We start from the raw sequence: 16,919 nt of genomic DNA on the forward strand, positions 1-16,919 counted from the left end.
TCAGGGTATAATGGTTTTGTTGAAATGTATGTAACAGGCAGAAGGAGGCGTGGCAGACCCCACAAAGTATATATATTCTTGATCAGGGCGACGAGCTGAGTCGATTTAGCCCTGTCCGTCTGTCTGTCTGTCCGTCTGTCCGTCTGTCCGTCTGTCCGTCCGTCCGTCTGTCCGTCTGTCCGTCTGTCCGTATGTTTGAACGCGTCGATTTCCGAAGATATAAGAGCTAGAGACTTGAATTTTTTTTTAAAATGACCGTATATACAGCGCGGACGTCGAGTTTGCTTTTAAAATTCGATAAATCATCCCGTTATGTTTTTATCGAGTAAAAACATTCAAGTTCAAATCAGGTGCCTCTATAGCTAATTGTGAATGATTTTTCTTTTTTCAAATTTCTCAAATATTCAATATAATATGTAGATCATATGCTGAAAGTTTCATTAAATTCCGTTCAGTCAAAAATTAATAAAAAATAATCAAATATTTGGCCAATTAACAAACGCACGTGCAGCAGCTACAACAAAAACATTCGTTGAATTACATCAGCTGTTAGTTTCGTTTAGTTTTGGTAGATGGCGCTGCAGCAGTGAATCTATTTGAGTTTTGCCAGCGCCACCAGCAGGAGTGGGGTGGCCTAGTGTGTTAGGTGCATGACGCTCGATCAAGAAGTCGCGGTTCGAATCCCGATCGGTGCAACACTGATGTTTTTTTTTTTTAATTGTTTCAAAATATTTTTATATTTTCATAAATACGTTTTCTATTTAATTTATATTTTTAAATACACCGAAATTGAAATTTTAACTATACTTTATGTGCGTTTTTAATAGTTTGGTTATTCTAGCAGATTCTTAGAATCACATCAGCAGTTAGTTTCATTTAGTTTTGGTAGATGGCGCTGCAGCAGTGAATCTATTTGAGTTTTGCCAGCGCCACTAGCAGGAGTGAGGTGGCCTAGTGTGTTAGCAGCATGACGCTCGACCGAGGAGTCGCGGTTCGAATCCCGGTCGATGCAACTGATGTTAATTTTTTTTTAATTATTTCAAAATATTTTTATATATTATTAAATGAGTTTGGTCTTTTATTTATATTTTTAAATACATCGAAATTGAAATTTCAGCCATACTAAATGAGCATTTTTATTTGTTGGGTTCAGGGTAGTATCTAGTCGAGCACTCTCGACTAGAGTTTTCTTACTTGTTTTTTTTTTTTTTTTTTTTTTTTTTTTTGTAATTTATGGCTACTATTATTACTACTAATAAAATAAAATAAAAAATAAATAAATAAAATAAAAAAATTAATTAATAATTAAAAGGCCTAAAATTTGTTTTGGAATTTAATATGCGTAAATATTTAAAAAATCAAGAATTAATTCTCTTAAACTCTCCTTGAATTATAAAATTCATGAAGTTAATAAAACATTTCCTTAGATAATTTCCTAGTTTCAGCTTGTAAACTGTACTTCAAGTATTCAAATATACACACATATATAGACATATTCACATTCCTATCATATGTTACATGTACACGCACACAGGCACCTAGTTGCATGCTCTACTTAGGGACAGCTGCCTACCATGTCTAACTAGATCCTAACTATGCCCCATAAAACGCTCTCGACTAAACGCTTTATGGCTGCGGCTGCAACAATGCTGGCTAACAACCGCATTAGGGTGGCCCATAAAATGCGACACAGTGCATAATAGATTCGACTTGTAACAATTGCGAGCGCAAACGCTAACGCTGCTCGCCATAAAACTGACAACACCCACTGTAACTGATCAGTTCCACAAAAAAGAAGAAGAAGGAATTGAAGTCAGGAAAAACTTATTGATTAAGTTGTAGAGAACTGAAACTGAGGCTGGGACTGGGACTGGAACTGGAACTGGGAACTGGAACTGAGTAGAACATATGCTAGACAGGATACATGCCAGGACTACCATAACGATCTGATCGAATTATAAAGGCAACTGGTTGCAGTTAGGGAATATCTATATATACCTATATGTTCAACTGCCTGACTATCGCAGTTAAATTGATTCGTCACACAGATTTCGATACATTAAATGCAATCATTTGACAACAGGACGAAAATATTTTCATCCATTGTGTCCCAACAATACAACTACAACAACTAACAAATGTCTGCAACTCTGTTCAGTTGGATTTCTTGTTGTTCGGCTGTTCGATTGTTGCGACTCCCCCCAAAGCGTAACAAATTATCCTGATGAGGATACATATGAACATGCTGACTCCTTATCCCAGCCAGACTCTCTCTCTCTCTCTTTGTCTGTGTGCGTGTGTGTGTGTGTGCATTGTCTGTGGGTGACTTCGTGTGCATGGTCTAACGCCTGGGAGCCGGCGATAATTGCTCGTTAGTAGCAAACATTTTCATTCCATTACGATTTGACCTGCCTCAAATAAGATGTCTGCCATCAGAGCAGCTGATGAAAGGATCTACATTGAGGCTGACGTACGAAATAATATCATTATAGTATATACAGATGTGGTTTGTGGGCATCATTAAGGTGATATCATATATTATAAAAGTACATCTAAATGAGACTTTTTTAGGCTACCCAGAATAGGCCGGCATCTATGGATATATGAATATATGATGTTTAATATTGATATATATGATTGGTATTATGATATATTTTATCAGCTCTCTTAATAAACCTGAAATTGATTAATTTGTAGAATTTTTTATCATTTTTTTATTATATGTAGAAAATTACTCTTTTAAAGAGTTTGCATATTTCTCAAACTCAAAACTCTATAAACGACTAGTTTTCTACATAAATATCATTAAAGACTATTTAACAAAGGGTATGCTGAAAATATTTGTGAGCGGATTTACTTCATATATCTTTGAAATTATCCTTTAAATATTATTGAAATATTATTTTTATAAAAATATTTGTATATACATATATTTTTTTTATTTCCGCACTATAACAAATTTTTAAATTTATAAAATATAGGATTTACTCCTACATAAAATATGTATTAAGGGAGTTACGCCTTCAGACTGTTCAAACTGCAATAAAAAACCTGCAACATTTATAAACATAAACTAAATAATCATCAAATACATGATATTTCCATCTCTTAATCATATTGACTTAATTTCATATGTTCATATGAGAGTTACAGAGAGAGTTTCTGTAGAGATCTCAACTGCTCAACATATGCAGGTCATATGTACGATCGGAGCCGAACTATTCAAAGAGATCAAACGAAGCGAGAAACTACAAAAAAACAACAAAAACAATAGTAATATATGAAAACAACAATGAAAACAGTAAAACTCATGTACAAGTGGCCTTTGTTTTGAGCACTTGCTCGACAAATCAAAATTGAGTATGGAAGTACATCTCTATATGCTATAGGGCATATATTGGGTAGTCTAAAAAGTCTTTTCGTATTTGTAGTGAAACTTCAAATCATATTTTTTAATATTTATAATAAACTTTATTAAATAAAATATGCACCATTTTGGTCGGCCACCTTTTGCCATTTTTCCACTAGAGACATAATTCCATTCGTGTAAAACATTCGTGGTTTCTCTTTGAAAAACTGCTCCAAGTAATTTTCACAGGCTTCTCTGGAAGCCAACTTTACTCCATTAAGGGAGTTCTGCATTGACCGAAATAAATGGTAGTCCGAAGGTGCAAGGTCAGGGCTATATGGTGGATACATCAAAACTTCCCAGCCAAGCTCTCTCAGTTTTTGCCGGGTCATTAAAGATGTGTACGGTCAGGCGTTGTCCTGATGGAATACGATGCCCTTTCTTTTGATCAGTTCTGGCCGTTTTTTTTTCGATTGCTTGCTTCAATCTCACCAGTTGTTCACAGTAAAGTGTCGAATCAATCGTTTGACCAGGCTGAAGCAGCTCATAGTGGATTATTCCTTTCCAATCCCACCAAACACACAGCATTACCTTTCGAGCCGTCAATCCTGACTTTGCGACCACTTGTTGAGCTTCACCACTCTTGCACCATGATCTTTTTCGCACATTATTGTCGTATTTGATCCATTTTTCGTCTTCTGTTACCATTCTCTTCAGAAATGGTTCGATTTCATTTCGTTTCAGCAAAGAATCGCAAATGTTAATTCTGTCCAATAAATTTTTCACAGATATTTCATGTGGTATTCATACATCGAGCTTCTTTTTGTAGCCAGTTTTTTCTAAATGGTTCAGAACCGTTTGATGACGATTGTTTAGTTCATTTGCGATGTCATGGCTGCTTATGTGACGGTCCTGGTCAATCCTTTCCATAATTTCATCGACTTTTTCAAAGATTGGTCGACCAGAGCGAGGTGCATCTTTCACATTGAAATTTTCAGAATGGAAGCGAGCGAACCATTGTTGTGCTACACGAACTGATAGAGTATCGTCACCGTAAACATCATAAATTTCATTAGTGACTTGCGTGGCATTCTTCCCTTTTTTATACAAAAATTTCAAAATATAGCGAATCATCATTATTTTCACTCATTTTTGAACAGCTGTAACTTTTTTCAAATTCTTTGAATTACATTTTTTTTTTTTTTGCAATCGAAGCTTAAAGTGCTACCAATCGAACACCATAATGTGCACATCATGTGATTTGTAGCACTGGAGATATATGACGCCAACGACATCTATTGGCAAAATACGAAAAAACTTTTTAGACTACCCAATATGTATGTATATGGGCCATAGATATCGTGTCTATATGTGGCATGTTTTTGCTAGAACAATTGAGAAAATAAATCGACCGAAAGTCAAGTAGAGACAATGAAGACGTCAGCGCTGTGGGTTATTAGAGGATGTCTTGGCGGAACGCTTTGATATCTAAGACAACTTGACAAAACAATCAAAGCAACGCCAGCACGCACAGCCAACAACCAACAACAAGAACAGCCAGCAACAACAACAACAACAATGGCCAGGGAACAACAACACATGTTTAAATGACTGTCTATTAATTTGCGCCATAGTTGACTACTGTTGTTGTAGTTGTAGTTGTAGTTGATGTTGTTTTTTTGCCCAAAATATTTTGTACGTGTGCAACAACAATAGAGCAGGGTGTACGAAAAACTAAGCAAGAGAAATGTAGAGAGAGTAGAAAGCCGAACATTATATACCCTAAAAGCCTGAGGAATGAATATGATAAGCAGAGTATATACCATATACACATTGAAGTTGTATTTATATATAAGTATTTATATATACACAAATATTATAAAAATAATAATAATACATAAAATTAGACATACATTCATATATTGATATGATATTGATTTATTAATACCTGTAAAAAGCTTATTAATTAATTTGGATTAACATAAGCTTACCAAATGGTAATTAGATGTTTGGATCCATGCAAAAAAGCTTTTACCATAATTATGGATTGCCAAAGAGTCTATGATAACTACATTATCTTCAATATATTATATTATATTAATATTTTTTTAAGACTTTTTATGTTGATATTCAAACCAGTCTTATTATATGTTAAGGTACAGTATGTGTATTATATAGTATTACGATCTATCTAAATCAGATATTAAACTGCTATCTAAACTCACTTGTTCAGCTTTCAACATTTTTTTTCGTTCCCACACATCTCCAGCTCTAGCTCGACACATTTCATGTCAAATAGTTAAGTGGCCCTACGCAAGTGTATTAAAAAAGCAAAAACACACACACACATACACACACACACTCAGACAAAAAAGTAGGCAGCGCACTTTGACGCAGTAGTCCAATTGCCGTTGATAATGATGCACTCAGTCGGCAAAGTTGAAAGGTTGCCAGTGAAAGAAACCAAAACCAGAAAAAAAAAAACTAAATAATATAATATAAGTGAGAGAGAGGGAGAGAGAGACCCTGCGCCCGTCTCTGCCGGCCCCGCCTGATTCGTAGCCAAAGACTGAGGATAAATGTAGATTTGAACGCCTCGAATTTTCATTTCTCTTTTGTGGCCAAGTGCGGCAGCTCTTTTCATATTTTTATGTGCATCTTCCTTTTTTTTTTCTTTCTTTTTGTGTGCGTGGGCAGAGTTCAACTAATTGAGTTGGAAATTTTTGCAAATGCCATGACCAGCGGTCGGTCGACTGCTTCAAAGGCAGCGCCGACTCCAGCGAGCAGCAGCAGCAGCAACAACAGCAATTGCAACTGCAACGGCAGCTAAGCATGTTGCAAGCATGACTTTTCGACTTTTACCTAGTTGTAGGTGTATGGGTGTGTATGCCTCTCTCTCTCCGTGTATGTGTGTGTGTATCCTGATCCTGGCGCATTTTGACAGCCGCGACAAAACTAATTGATTTCAAAACGGCTCTAAAGCCGACAGATCCTCAAAATGCTCGCCCACACAGGATCACATCAGCTGCTGCTAAAAAGATGATGCTCGATATGGATTTTAAAAATATATATATATATATATATTTATTTAGTATATTAGTAGTAATTTTAAATTATTTGTACAGTTGTTTACTTATAGATGTATATGAAATTGCATCGTTGATAATATTAACGTACATTTATTCATTCAATAAAGTTTATTGATTTCTTAAAAAAAAAAAATTAATTAAATTCAATTTATTATTTATTCGTTTAAAGTTTTATTAAATTAATTATTAAACTCATTTATTTGTGTATCTTAATTTTTCTCAAATTTAATTAGAAAATAAATTTATATAATTCATTCATACAATATTATATACTATAAAACTATCAGTCATATATACTATATTTACGCAGTCTATATAGTGTAGTAAGCACAGTTAAAGTTTTTTAATCACATAGATAACTTTCTAATCATAGCTAACCTTGCACTCAAACCCTAGAATTCCTTGAAAGCCTGTCGAAATGATTAGCACAGTTAGGAGTCCTAAAGTGTTTCACATGCCTCACTATGAAAACGCTTGAAAATCAATTTAATTTCCATAATCAGCAGCTAAGCTATACCTATTCGAAAAAAGCAAATGCGTGAAAAAGTAGAGGGTTCTGCATGGTTGGTTAGGCTGTGGAATCGACTTTTGGTTGCGCACTGCGGAGTCACTCAGTCGTGTCACAGTTGATGATTGGTGATCAGCGCTTGGACGCTGGAAGACGATGGAAGACGCTGGAAGGCCATGGTGTGGCCGCCTGTTGGTTGACATTATGGTTTCATTGCCAGACCACACTTAGGCAAGCTTCACGCTCATCCTGCCACGCCTGGCGCATTACAGGAAAACGAAAGAAATAGCAAAGACATTGGCGAAATTCCACGTAGCTGCCGCAAAACAATGTCCATGTAATTTTGAATTAACGCCACAAGATGCGGCCAGGGGGAAAGTTTGCTGGACTCGGACTCGGGCTCGGGCCCCCTTGATTCGCTACGCCCCTGGAGTGCATTGAGGCTCATAATTGATCGTAATGTGCATAGGGCCTGTCAACAGTCCTGGCAACTGCCAACTGACAACTGTCCTGTCAACAGCAGGACACTTTCGGACCGTTGATAAGGCATTCTGAACATTCTGCACAATTCGCTTTTGCATTTGTCGCGCTCCGGCCTCAAACTCGCACTTCGTTTGCATTGTGTCCGAGTTTCGAGTCCGACGACGATTTCATGGCCGTACAATGCACATGATCGATCGCTAGTGTGTGGGCCGCTTCTCTATCTACTTCTCTCTCTCTCTCTCTCTCTCTCTCTCTCTCTCTCTGCCTGCTTTCCAACTCGATTTGATATGCATCGAGTGTGTGGCCTGTGAACGAGATTTTCACTCAGGCCAAGGATTCCATGTTTGGATGGATCAAACCATTTTGCTCCCGTGCCCCGCAAATCTTTGCTTTATTGATAAATCTCTAGATTTGAATGAATCCTCCTAGTCTTAACTTCTAGGTATATATCTCTTGCTTTATGGCTGGCTTTATGACATGGATTTATAGCACAAGTTTATAGCAGGCAGAGAACAGGTAGGTAGCGCTACATAGAGTTTCCTGTTCAAGAAAAATTCTATTCAATTAAAATTAATTTTTAATATTAATATATGGAATTGTTATATTTTTAGTAAAATTTCAAATTTATAAAATGATTCGAATTGAAACTATAATTAAATATTTACTTGTAATTATTATATTATTATTTACTAAAGTTAGTAGGTATATACTGGTGCTATATTATATAAGCTATATACATACATATGTACATATTTTTCATGTATCATATAAAAATCAATATTAAGTATAATTTTGATCACATATTCACTTTCCTCACTATATGGGTAATTTCTAATGAGGATATAGATCAAAATAGTCAACTACTTATACCATAATAACACTTGAAATTATTTAGCCAACAGCAAAATATAGTTTTTAAAATATATCTATATAATATATATATATATCTATAAAATATATATATATATCTATTTCTATATATATATATATATCTATTTCTATATATTAGAAATCCTCGACTCCTTTTGCAAATCTGTTACAAAGTCAGCGACTAGAGCTTTGCCTTTAAGTCTGTGCATCTGGCAAATATTTACTTGGATCCATTTGCCATAACCATATCAAATTCAACGCTTGACCAAGCACACACATAGTTCTCGAGAAGCGCGATTTAATAATCTTCTGCGAAAGTAGAACAAATCCTGGCAGACGATGCTTGGCCCATGCTTAACCCTTTACTTGGGCAAGGGGATTACCTGCCACTTGAGCTCCATTGAGCTGTTGCAAATCAGCGCAAATCGGCCAAAATGTTAAGCCAATGTGGGATTGTCAAGTAATCCCGCCGACAAGGACAAAGCGAGAAAGATAGAGCGAAAATCCAGCAACTCGAACTGAACTAATTTCTCAACTGGATTAAGAGAATATTCCACGAATTTATTTTTTGATTAAAATGCGACTCTGCTGCTTTTTCTGATGTTGCTGCGGTTGCAGTAGTATTTAATATTTTTATTTTGTAGCAATTAACTGTGCTATATGCCAAATCAAAACAAGGGGCTGCAGTTAGAAAGAGAGAGTGAGATGGAGGGAGAGAGCTAGCGATAGCCATACGCCTACAAGCAGAGAGCGGCGTGCAACCCCTGTTTGGATTGGATGTAATGGATATTTTGACGCCGAACCAAGCAAAGGGCTGCAAATAAACATCCACAAGTTCCAAAACAAACGGCAACAGCAACAAAAACAAACAGCGGAGCAGGGGCATGCGCATGTGTGTGTGCCTGTGTTTGTGTGTGGATGGCAAGTGGAACAAAATGGTCAGCCAAACCGGTTTGTGCGAGAGGCGGAGTCTATGCTCGCCGTCTACCTAACACAGCGCGCTCTCTGAGCGCATGCGTTCGTGTGCGTGTGTGTGTTTGGTTGTGTGCGTGTGGATTTTCGTGAGAGGCATTCGGTATAAATAGTGGGCTGCGCAGCTATGGAGAGTCAGTATTGAGCTACGCATTGCAACGTTCACAACGAAACAGTTACAGCAAAACTCGTGTGTTCCGTTTGAGAAAAATATCAAAGCAATTTGAACAGCAACTATTTATAAAGACTTACAAGAAACAGAAAAGAAATGGTGAAAAGTGTCTGCGAAATGGAATTCAAAAGCAATTTCTCCATCGATGCCATCTTGGCTAAGAAACCCACAGCTCCAGTGATCAAGCACGAGCCCATGCCACATCACCAGCAGCCATATCATCCATATGCCAACTCGGATGGTGAGCTATCAGCATCCGAAGATTTCGACAGCCCCTCTCGCACCAGCACACCGATGAGCAGCGCTGCCGAATCGCTGTCATCGCAGCATAATGATAAACTGGATGTGGAGGAATTCGACGATGAGGACATCGAGCTGGACGGAGAGGAAAGTGATGGCAGCAGCGAACTGGCCGGCAATCCCAGCAAAAAGCAAAAGACCAGCACTGGCAGCAATGACAACAAGAAGCCGCCCTACAGCTACAATGCGCTCATCATGATGGCCATCCAAGACAGTCCCGAGCAGCGTCTGACCCTGAATGGCATCTACCAGTACCTGATCAATCGCTTCCCCTACTTCAAGGCCAACAAGCGTGGCTGGCAGAACTCCATACGCCACAATTTGAGCTTGAATAAATGCTTCACCAAGATCCCGCGCAGCTACGATGATCCCGGCAAGGGCAACTACTGGATTCTGGACCCCTCTGCCGAGGAGGTGTTCATTGGTGAGACCACGGGCAAGCTGCGCCGCAAGAATCCGGGTGCCAGCCGCACCCGCCTCGCCGCTTACCGCCAGGCCATCTTCTCGCCCATGCTAGCCGGCGGCTATGGTGCACCCGCTGGCTACGGCTATCCGGGCATGCCCTTTGCTGGCGCCGCTGCTGCTGCCGCCGCCGCTGCTTTGTATCAGCGCATGAATCCGGCTGCCTATCAGGCGGCTGCTGCTGCTGCTGCGATGGCTGGCTATGGCCAGCCCCAGATGCAGTATCAACCGTCTGCTGCACCACCGCCACAACACAGCGCACCCGCTGCCGCCCATCCACAGCTGCAGGGCTATCCGGGCGCACACATGAATGCCGAGCTCTTTCAACGCATGCAGTTCTTTGGCAAGTTTCCGGCCAGCTAAGGCGTTCACGGCTGCTTGCCACGCCCAGCGTTTTGGTTTAATGGGACAAGGCTTTGATAAAGCCGCCGTCGCCGCCGTCACCATCGTCGTCGTCGTCGTCATCGTTGTCAACAGCAAGGAGCCGCGCACAAAATCCCCTTTGACGTCTAAATGATGCATTTAGCAAAAAAATCAAATAATTTTTTGTGACCAGCGCCGGCCTGGACAGCCGGTTAGCTATTTGGCTAGCAATTGAGTAGCAGCGCCCCAGGCAGAGAAAACAATTCAGCTACAGCTGCCACGCCGTCTTGGCGGCTTGTGGGTTGACTACATTAGAAATAAGCCCTAAGCAATTATAGAAAAAAAAAGAATATAAAAATATACTAAAAAAATATATATATTCTCAAAACCAATAAAAAGCATATAAAAAAAAAAAAAAACTTTGAATTATCAATTTCTTTAAATTTCAGCTTTCCTAGCTAATTTAAGCTGTTTCTAGCTACTTCTAGCTCTTTTTAGCTATTGCTATTATGAACTTAATTTATTTCTAGCTTCTTTACTTTCAGTCTAGCTTTTATTTGCTGACCTGTAGCGTGTTTAACCATTTTCAAGCTACTCTTAGCTTTTTATCTAACTGATTTTCCTATATTATTTAGCCGCTTTGCTCATCTATTAGCTGCCCTTAGCTGTCTGATGACTTAATTAGGCGGCAAACATGAGATTTGTTTGAAGCTTCTCGCTGCAAGAGAAAAGGGGCGATCATCTTTGTTGTTGTTGTTGTTGTTGCTGCTGTTGTTATCGATGTTGTCGTTGTTGTTGCTGTGTTGTTGTCTCAATTTCTTGGCTCTTTACATGCCCAGTGACAACTCCAGCTGTGCCCCGCACCGCAGGTAATCCAACTATGAACCTTTGCTCGTAGGACTCCGCGCCGGGGTCCAGTTCCAGCCAGGCCATTGTCTAAGGCAGCACACGTCTATTTGCCTACACACACATATGCCAGTGTGTGTGTGTATGTGTGTAAATACAGCAATTTTTCTTAACTTTTGTTATACAATTTTTCAACTAATATGCCTGGGTAAAAGTGAAAGATGAGAACCCTAGCAAAAAGGGCACCGACAATGCCAACCAGGGGCCACTTTTTTCTTATATCTTCGACTGCTTCTTCTTCTTCTACTGCTTCTTCTGGATCTTCCACAAGGCGAAGGCGTTGTTCAAAATTTCTCAAACTGTTTTTGTTCTCGTACCCAAATGTTGATGTCTTCATTTTCAAATATTCCAAAATTTTTCAAGCGGCAAACGCGCTTTGATCACTTGCCATAGATGCAGCTGTGTGTATGTGTGTGTGTGTTAAGTGCGTATCTGAGTGAAACATGTGAGAAAAACGGAGCATCAACATTATCTGAATAAACATCATCATCATCATTATCAGGCTCGGCCAGAGCCATCGATGGCATCAACAAGTTTTTGATCTAACAAGACCTGCTCATATCATAAATACTGCGCTTTTCTCACTCTCTGCGTCTCTCTCTCTCTCTCTCTCTTCTCGCTCACTCGCTTGCCGTCTCTGTCTGGCTAGATTTGTTTAGGAAAATGATAATTAATAACATCGTTAGTCAGTTCAGTTGGGGCACATTGTGTGAGTGAGCGACGGCTGCAGTAGCAATTATCATACTCGTATTTTCATCTTATATTTTTCTTCTCTTTTCATCTCCCCTCTCTTACCAATCATTTTATCCCATTTTCAATAATTGTAAATTATTGTCCGGACTTTGTGTCTGTTTTGGGTTTGTTTGTTGGTAAATCATGTTATTGAAACGATTAGCTGGCAGTTTTATAGGGTGCCAAGCCATAGACTGGGGGAGTGGGGGAACTCTCGTTTGTACCATGCGGGGGATACAGTGTGAACAGTTGTTGTAAGTCGAAAATTAGCCTGACAGTTGCTGCCATATGAACATTAGGTGAAGGCTTAGCTGAGATGGATATATTCAAATATATAGCTATCAGTACTTTAAGCCCTGTGAAGATTGGGAGTAATAAAATATTAAAGGGAACATTTCTTTGTTGATAATACTTTTAGCTGAAACGCCAACGAATGTATAGTTAAAGAGTTTTTCATATGTCTTAAGAGTCAGTCTGCAATTAGTTCTCTATATAGATTTTCCATTTTTCGATTTACCAAGTGTCTAAGAGATATACATATATGTCTAAATATGATCTTAGGTAAATCAATAAAGTAGATTAATAATATTGCATATTTTTGCTGTCTCTAAAAGGCTGAAAGTTACCACGCCCCTGATAGGCATAAATATATAGCTACTATATACGTTATAATATTTAATATCTATGTATATTCAAATTGAGAGCTATGTCGGATCTATAATAATATCATTATTAGGTAGAAATAAAAGATTTAAAAATTGTATTTCTCTTTAAATAATTTCTACATTCTTACGAATTATATTTTTAAATATTAATCTTTCAACTTTTCTTTTCACAATTTTTTACAAATCTCATTTTCTGCTTTAATAATCTTACATAATAAATACACAATAATCGAGTTGTTTTTCTCTATCCAAGCCAACTTTGCGCATTTCGGTTTTAGTTTATTTGTTGTTTAGCATATTTGGGGCTTATGTACGGCTTAGCGGCATGGAAGAGTTAAATTGGTTTGCGGGCCCACAGATAAAACCCATATGCCATCCAATATTTTGCATATAGAAGCCAAGCTTAGCCAGCGACTTAGCCCACGGAACTTTGTGTACGATTAAAACGCACAAAAGAAGAGGAAACCTATATAGCTGGGATAGGTTAGGCTAGGATAGGAGACGGTGTCTGGCATGGTAGAGCACATTGTTTGATTGGGTATATTTGGGCCTGGGCTTAAGTAGCCGCTTGTTATTGAAATAGTTTGGATGAGCGCATTATATACTTAACACATTTCTGCAATTTGCGCTCTATGGCTGCTCGGGATTTGCTGAATTGGATTCAAAATGAATCCACTTACCTAAGCCACAGCCAGGACACGGACTGATTGTCCGACTCAGCCGCAGCCTCAGCCTCTGCCTCTGCCTCTGCCTCGGAGTTCGTCTAAGTCGCTAAAGCAGTTTGCGGACTAAGACGAGGTTGCGGCTTGATTGTGTTGATTGTATTGGCTTGTCTCGGGGCCTGGAATTATTGGTCCATAGCTGCCGGGGATTTTGCTTAACTGTATCACAGACACAACGTCTTAGCAGCGCATTCGCATTGTGAGGTCGCACTGCAGTAGCACGCGTGCAAGCTACGCTTAACCAGTTTCGAGTTGAGTTGAGTTTGAGTTTGAGAATTGGCTTAAGTGCTCGACATGCAATTTACAAAGATAACAAGCAGAAGCAGCCGAAAAACGGATCTGCCTTACTTTATCTTATTACCCGGGTTAAGTGCAGGGATTACGATGTCGAAAGAGCAGCAGCAACAGCAGTACAAAAGCCAGTCTCCGGGCTAGTCCAGATGCCCAAGCTGATTACCGTTAGGGTGTCTCCTATTCTTCCAGCAGCGCAGCGTGCAACGAGCTGCGTGTGCCGCTTGTTACACTTTTTGTGCATTTAGTCTGTGCCCCAGGATGAGGCAGACGGTGCAGTAACTCATCTCCTGCTTGGTAATCCAAGCCCAGTTTCATTAATGATTCAAGCCCATCTTTCTCTCCCTATCTCTTTCTCTCTCTCTCTCTCTCTTTGCAAACCTCGCCTTTTTTGTGTGGCATAAATATTTTATATATATTGTATATAGTTCAGCTAGTTGGGCGCTTTGTTTGCCTTGAGGTTTAACCCAACGCGTTTCGGGTTTAGTCGCTTTGTTTCGCTAGGATTCAGCTCTTGAGGTGCTGTAGAGAAAATTGTTAAGAGATTAGATAGATACATCGATAGATAAACCAGAGGCTACAGAACTTCGCTAAGGATGAGTGTGTATGGAGCGAGAGAGAGAGAGAGAGAGAGAGAGAGACATAGAGAGAGAGAGATAAGGGTAGGTGTTGGCTTATTAGAGGCTAGATGTATAAATAAATGAAGAGAATGTAAATTGCAATAATCGGTTATCAAGATTGAAGATATGAAATAGATAGAAAAGTAAGAAGAAAATGCAAAGAAGGAATTGGTATGATATATTTTTAAGAAAAGTAGAATATTTAGAAATTCATTATAAATATTTCTAGCTTAAAAAGTTATAAAAAAATATTTTAGTATGGAAAGGAAAATTTTACTAAATATTTTCAAAAGTATTGAAGGAATTTTTTAATTAAGTTAAAACTAATATTGAAAAATAAATAAATATAACTGAATATAATACAAAATACTTTAAAAATTTTTGTAGAATAAATATTTAAGAAATATATATAAATGAATATATTTTCCTATTTATCAAATGCTCAAGAAATACATTTAAAAATAGTTAAAATGAATTTTAAACAATAAAATATAATTCTACAAATTATAGAAATTAAAAAAATGTATATTAATTATATAATAATTTAAAAATTATAAAAAAAATTGCAAACATTTTTTCAAAAATTTATAAATTATATTTAGATTTAAATTAGCCTCTGTTCGTAGATCCTTACCATGTATTTTTGTTTCTTTACTATGTTAATTCTTTGCATGTGTAAGCTCCACTGTACATGCATTTTCTTTTGTTGCTTTTCATATAGCGATCACCTTCCTTGGGGCATCGCGTGCGACATCTGATTGTTAACTGTTGCAGCTGGAGGCATCTGCAAGCGTCTGACATCAGAGTTCATATGGCAAGTTGTCATGCCCATATTGTGTGTTGTCAACCCGACTGAACTCACTTCCGTTCTGGGCTCTAGCATCAGGGGAAGAGTTGGGTACCCAATCAAGTGTGACGAGCGGGCCCAGTCATTGGACTAAGACAGCAACCTCAAGTGCATTCATTATTCATACTCATTCATAATTTCTTTTAATTGTGCGCGTATTTCGCTGCTCTTCTTCTTTACGCTTTTTGTTGTTGATCTAAAGTATTTTTTACGCTAACAATTGGCCAGCAGCTGGTGCTGCTACTATTCATTCATATAGTACATTTATTTATTGTGCTGAATTGGTTCCGTTCCGCGCGAGGTTCACAGTGTCAGAGCGTCGGAGCATCAGAGTCAGAGTCAGAGTCCGAGCTCGAGTCCGAGTCCGAGTCCGAGTGCGCATCTGATTCTGATGCATGGCCCCTGATGCTGCCCCCGATGTGTGGCGCGTAAATTAACTTAATTGAAATTCGGGTCAACAGAGAGGCCAAGATAATGAAAGAAAGACTAATTAGAGAGCAACTCTCGTCACTCGCCTAGGCTGCTGTATGCCAATACCCTCCGCAACCCAACCAATCTACCCACATGCTGGCGGTCTGAGTGCCATTGTGTCTGTGTGTGTGTGTGAGTGTGTCGTCTACAAATATTTTTCAAATATTTTCATCGCTGGGCAGCAACAATTTCATTCATTATTTGATTAGTGTTTGTGCCATGGGTTAACAATTATTTTATTAATAAATATTTGAATGTGTGCTCTGCCCCCATCTGTGGCCACTCTGACCACCGCACATTGCATTCAATTAAAAACATATTTTGTGGTCACTCGCTGTCGCACACAGAGAGAGAGGGTGAGAGAGGGAGGGCAGGCAGCTTTATATAGGTGACACGCCCGACCCAGACTTGCAAGGCTTCCGTCTATACATGTATATACATTTTTGAGCTGCTCTCAGTTCTCAATTGTCGATCGATAAGTGTCGCACACAATTTAAATACGTAACTCAACTACTTAGTGCCAGTTTGTGGGTCGCCAGCAACGAGTCGAAGACATAAATCATTGATTATAAATTGACATCTGACTACCGTATGCTAGCATATCGTATACAGCCTTGAGTTGCACTCGTGCTATAGATTAAATGTGGCATATCATAAATATCTCATATATCTCAAAAACTTGCCTTTTCAAAAACTATCAACTAATTATCAAATGAATTCATTAATAAAGTTTATTAATTAATATATTTATCATAAAAATTTGTTATACATTTAAAAAAAAAATTGTTATATATTTATATATTTTATATAATATATTATAACAATTTTGTTTTGTTTAAATTACTTATTTATGACTAAATATTTGTTTCCTTCATTTATTAAATATATAGAAATATTTATTTTTACTAAACTGCTTGCATTTAAGTTTTTAAAGATTTTTTTGTTTAATACTTACTATTATTTTCATTATTAATATAATTTTTTGATACATCCACATTTTTTTTGCTTCTTTCTTCTCTCAAGTAACTTCCTGCTAATTGTCTGTTCACGCTGCTTGTCATCCTTTCAATTGCACTTGGTAACCCCCAACTTCCTTT

At 38.2% G+C, this 16,919-nt stretch overlaps 1 protein-coding gene across 1 annotated transcript; it reads left to right on the plus strand.

Moving 5' to 3' along the window:
• Nucleotides 1-9,368: 9,368 nt before the first annotated feature.
• slp1 (sloppy paired 1) lies at nt 9,369-10,987 on the plus strand. The gene has a single exon (XM_018005007.2). The coding sequence runs from the start codon at nt 9,540-9,542 to the stop codon at nt 10,566-10,568; it is 1,029 nt and encodes a 342-aa protein (XP_017860496.1). The 5' UTR covers nt 9,369-9,539; the 3' UTR covers nt 10,569-10,987.
• The last annotated feature ends 5,932 nt before the right edge of the window (nt 10,988-16,919 follow it).

The sequence above is a fragment of the Drosophila arizonae genome, chromosome 3 (assembly GCF_054131065.1).
Source record: "Drosophila arizonae isolate 15081-1271.41 chromosome 3, UAZ_ARI_1.0, whole genome shotgun sequence".
Lineage (NCBI taxonomy): Eukaryota > Metazoa > Arthropoda > Insecta > Diptera > Drosophilidae > Drosophila > Drosophila arizonae.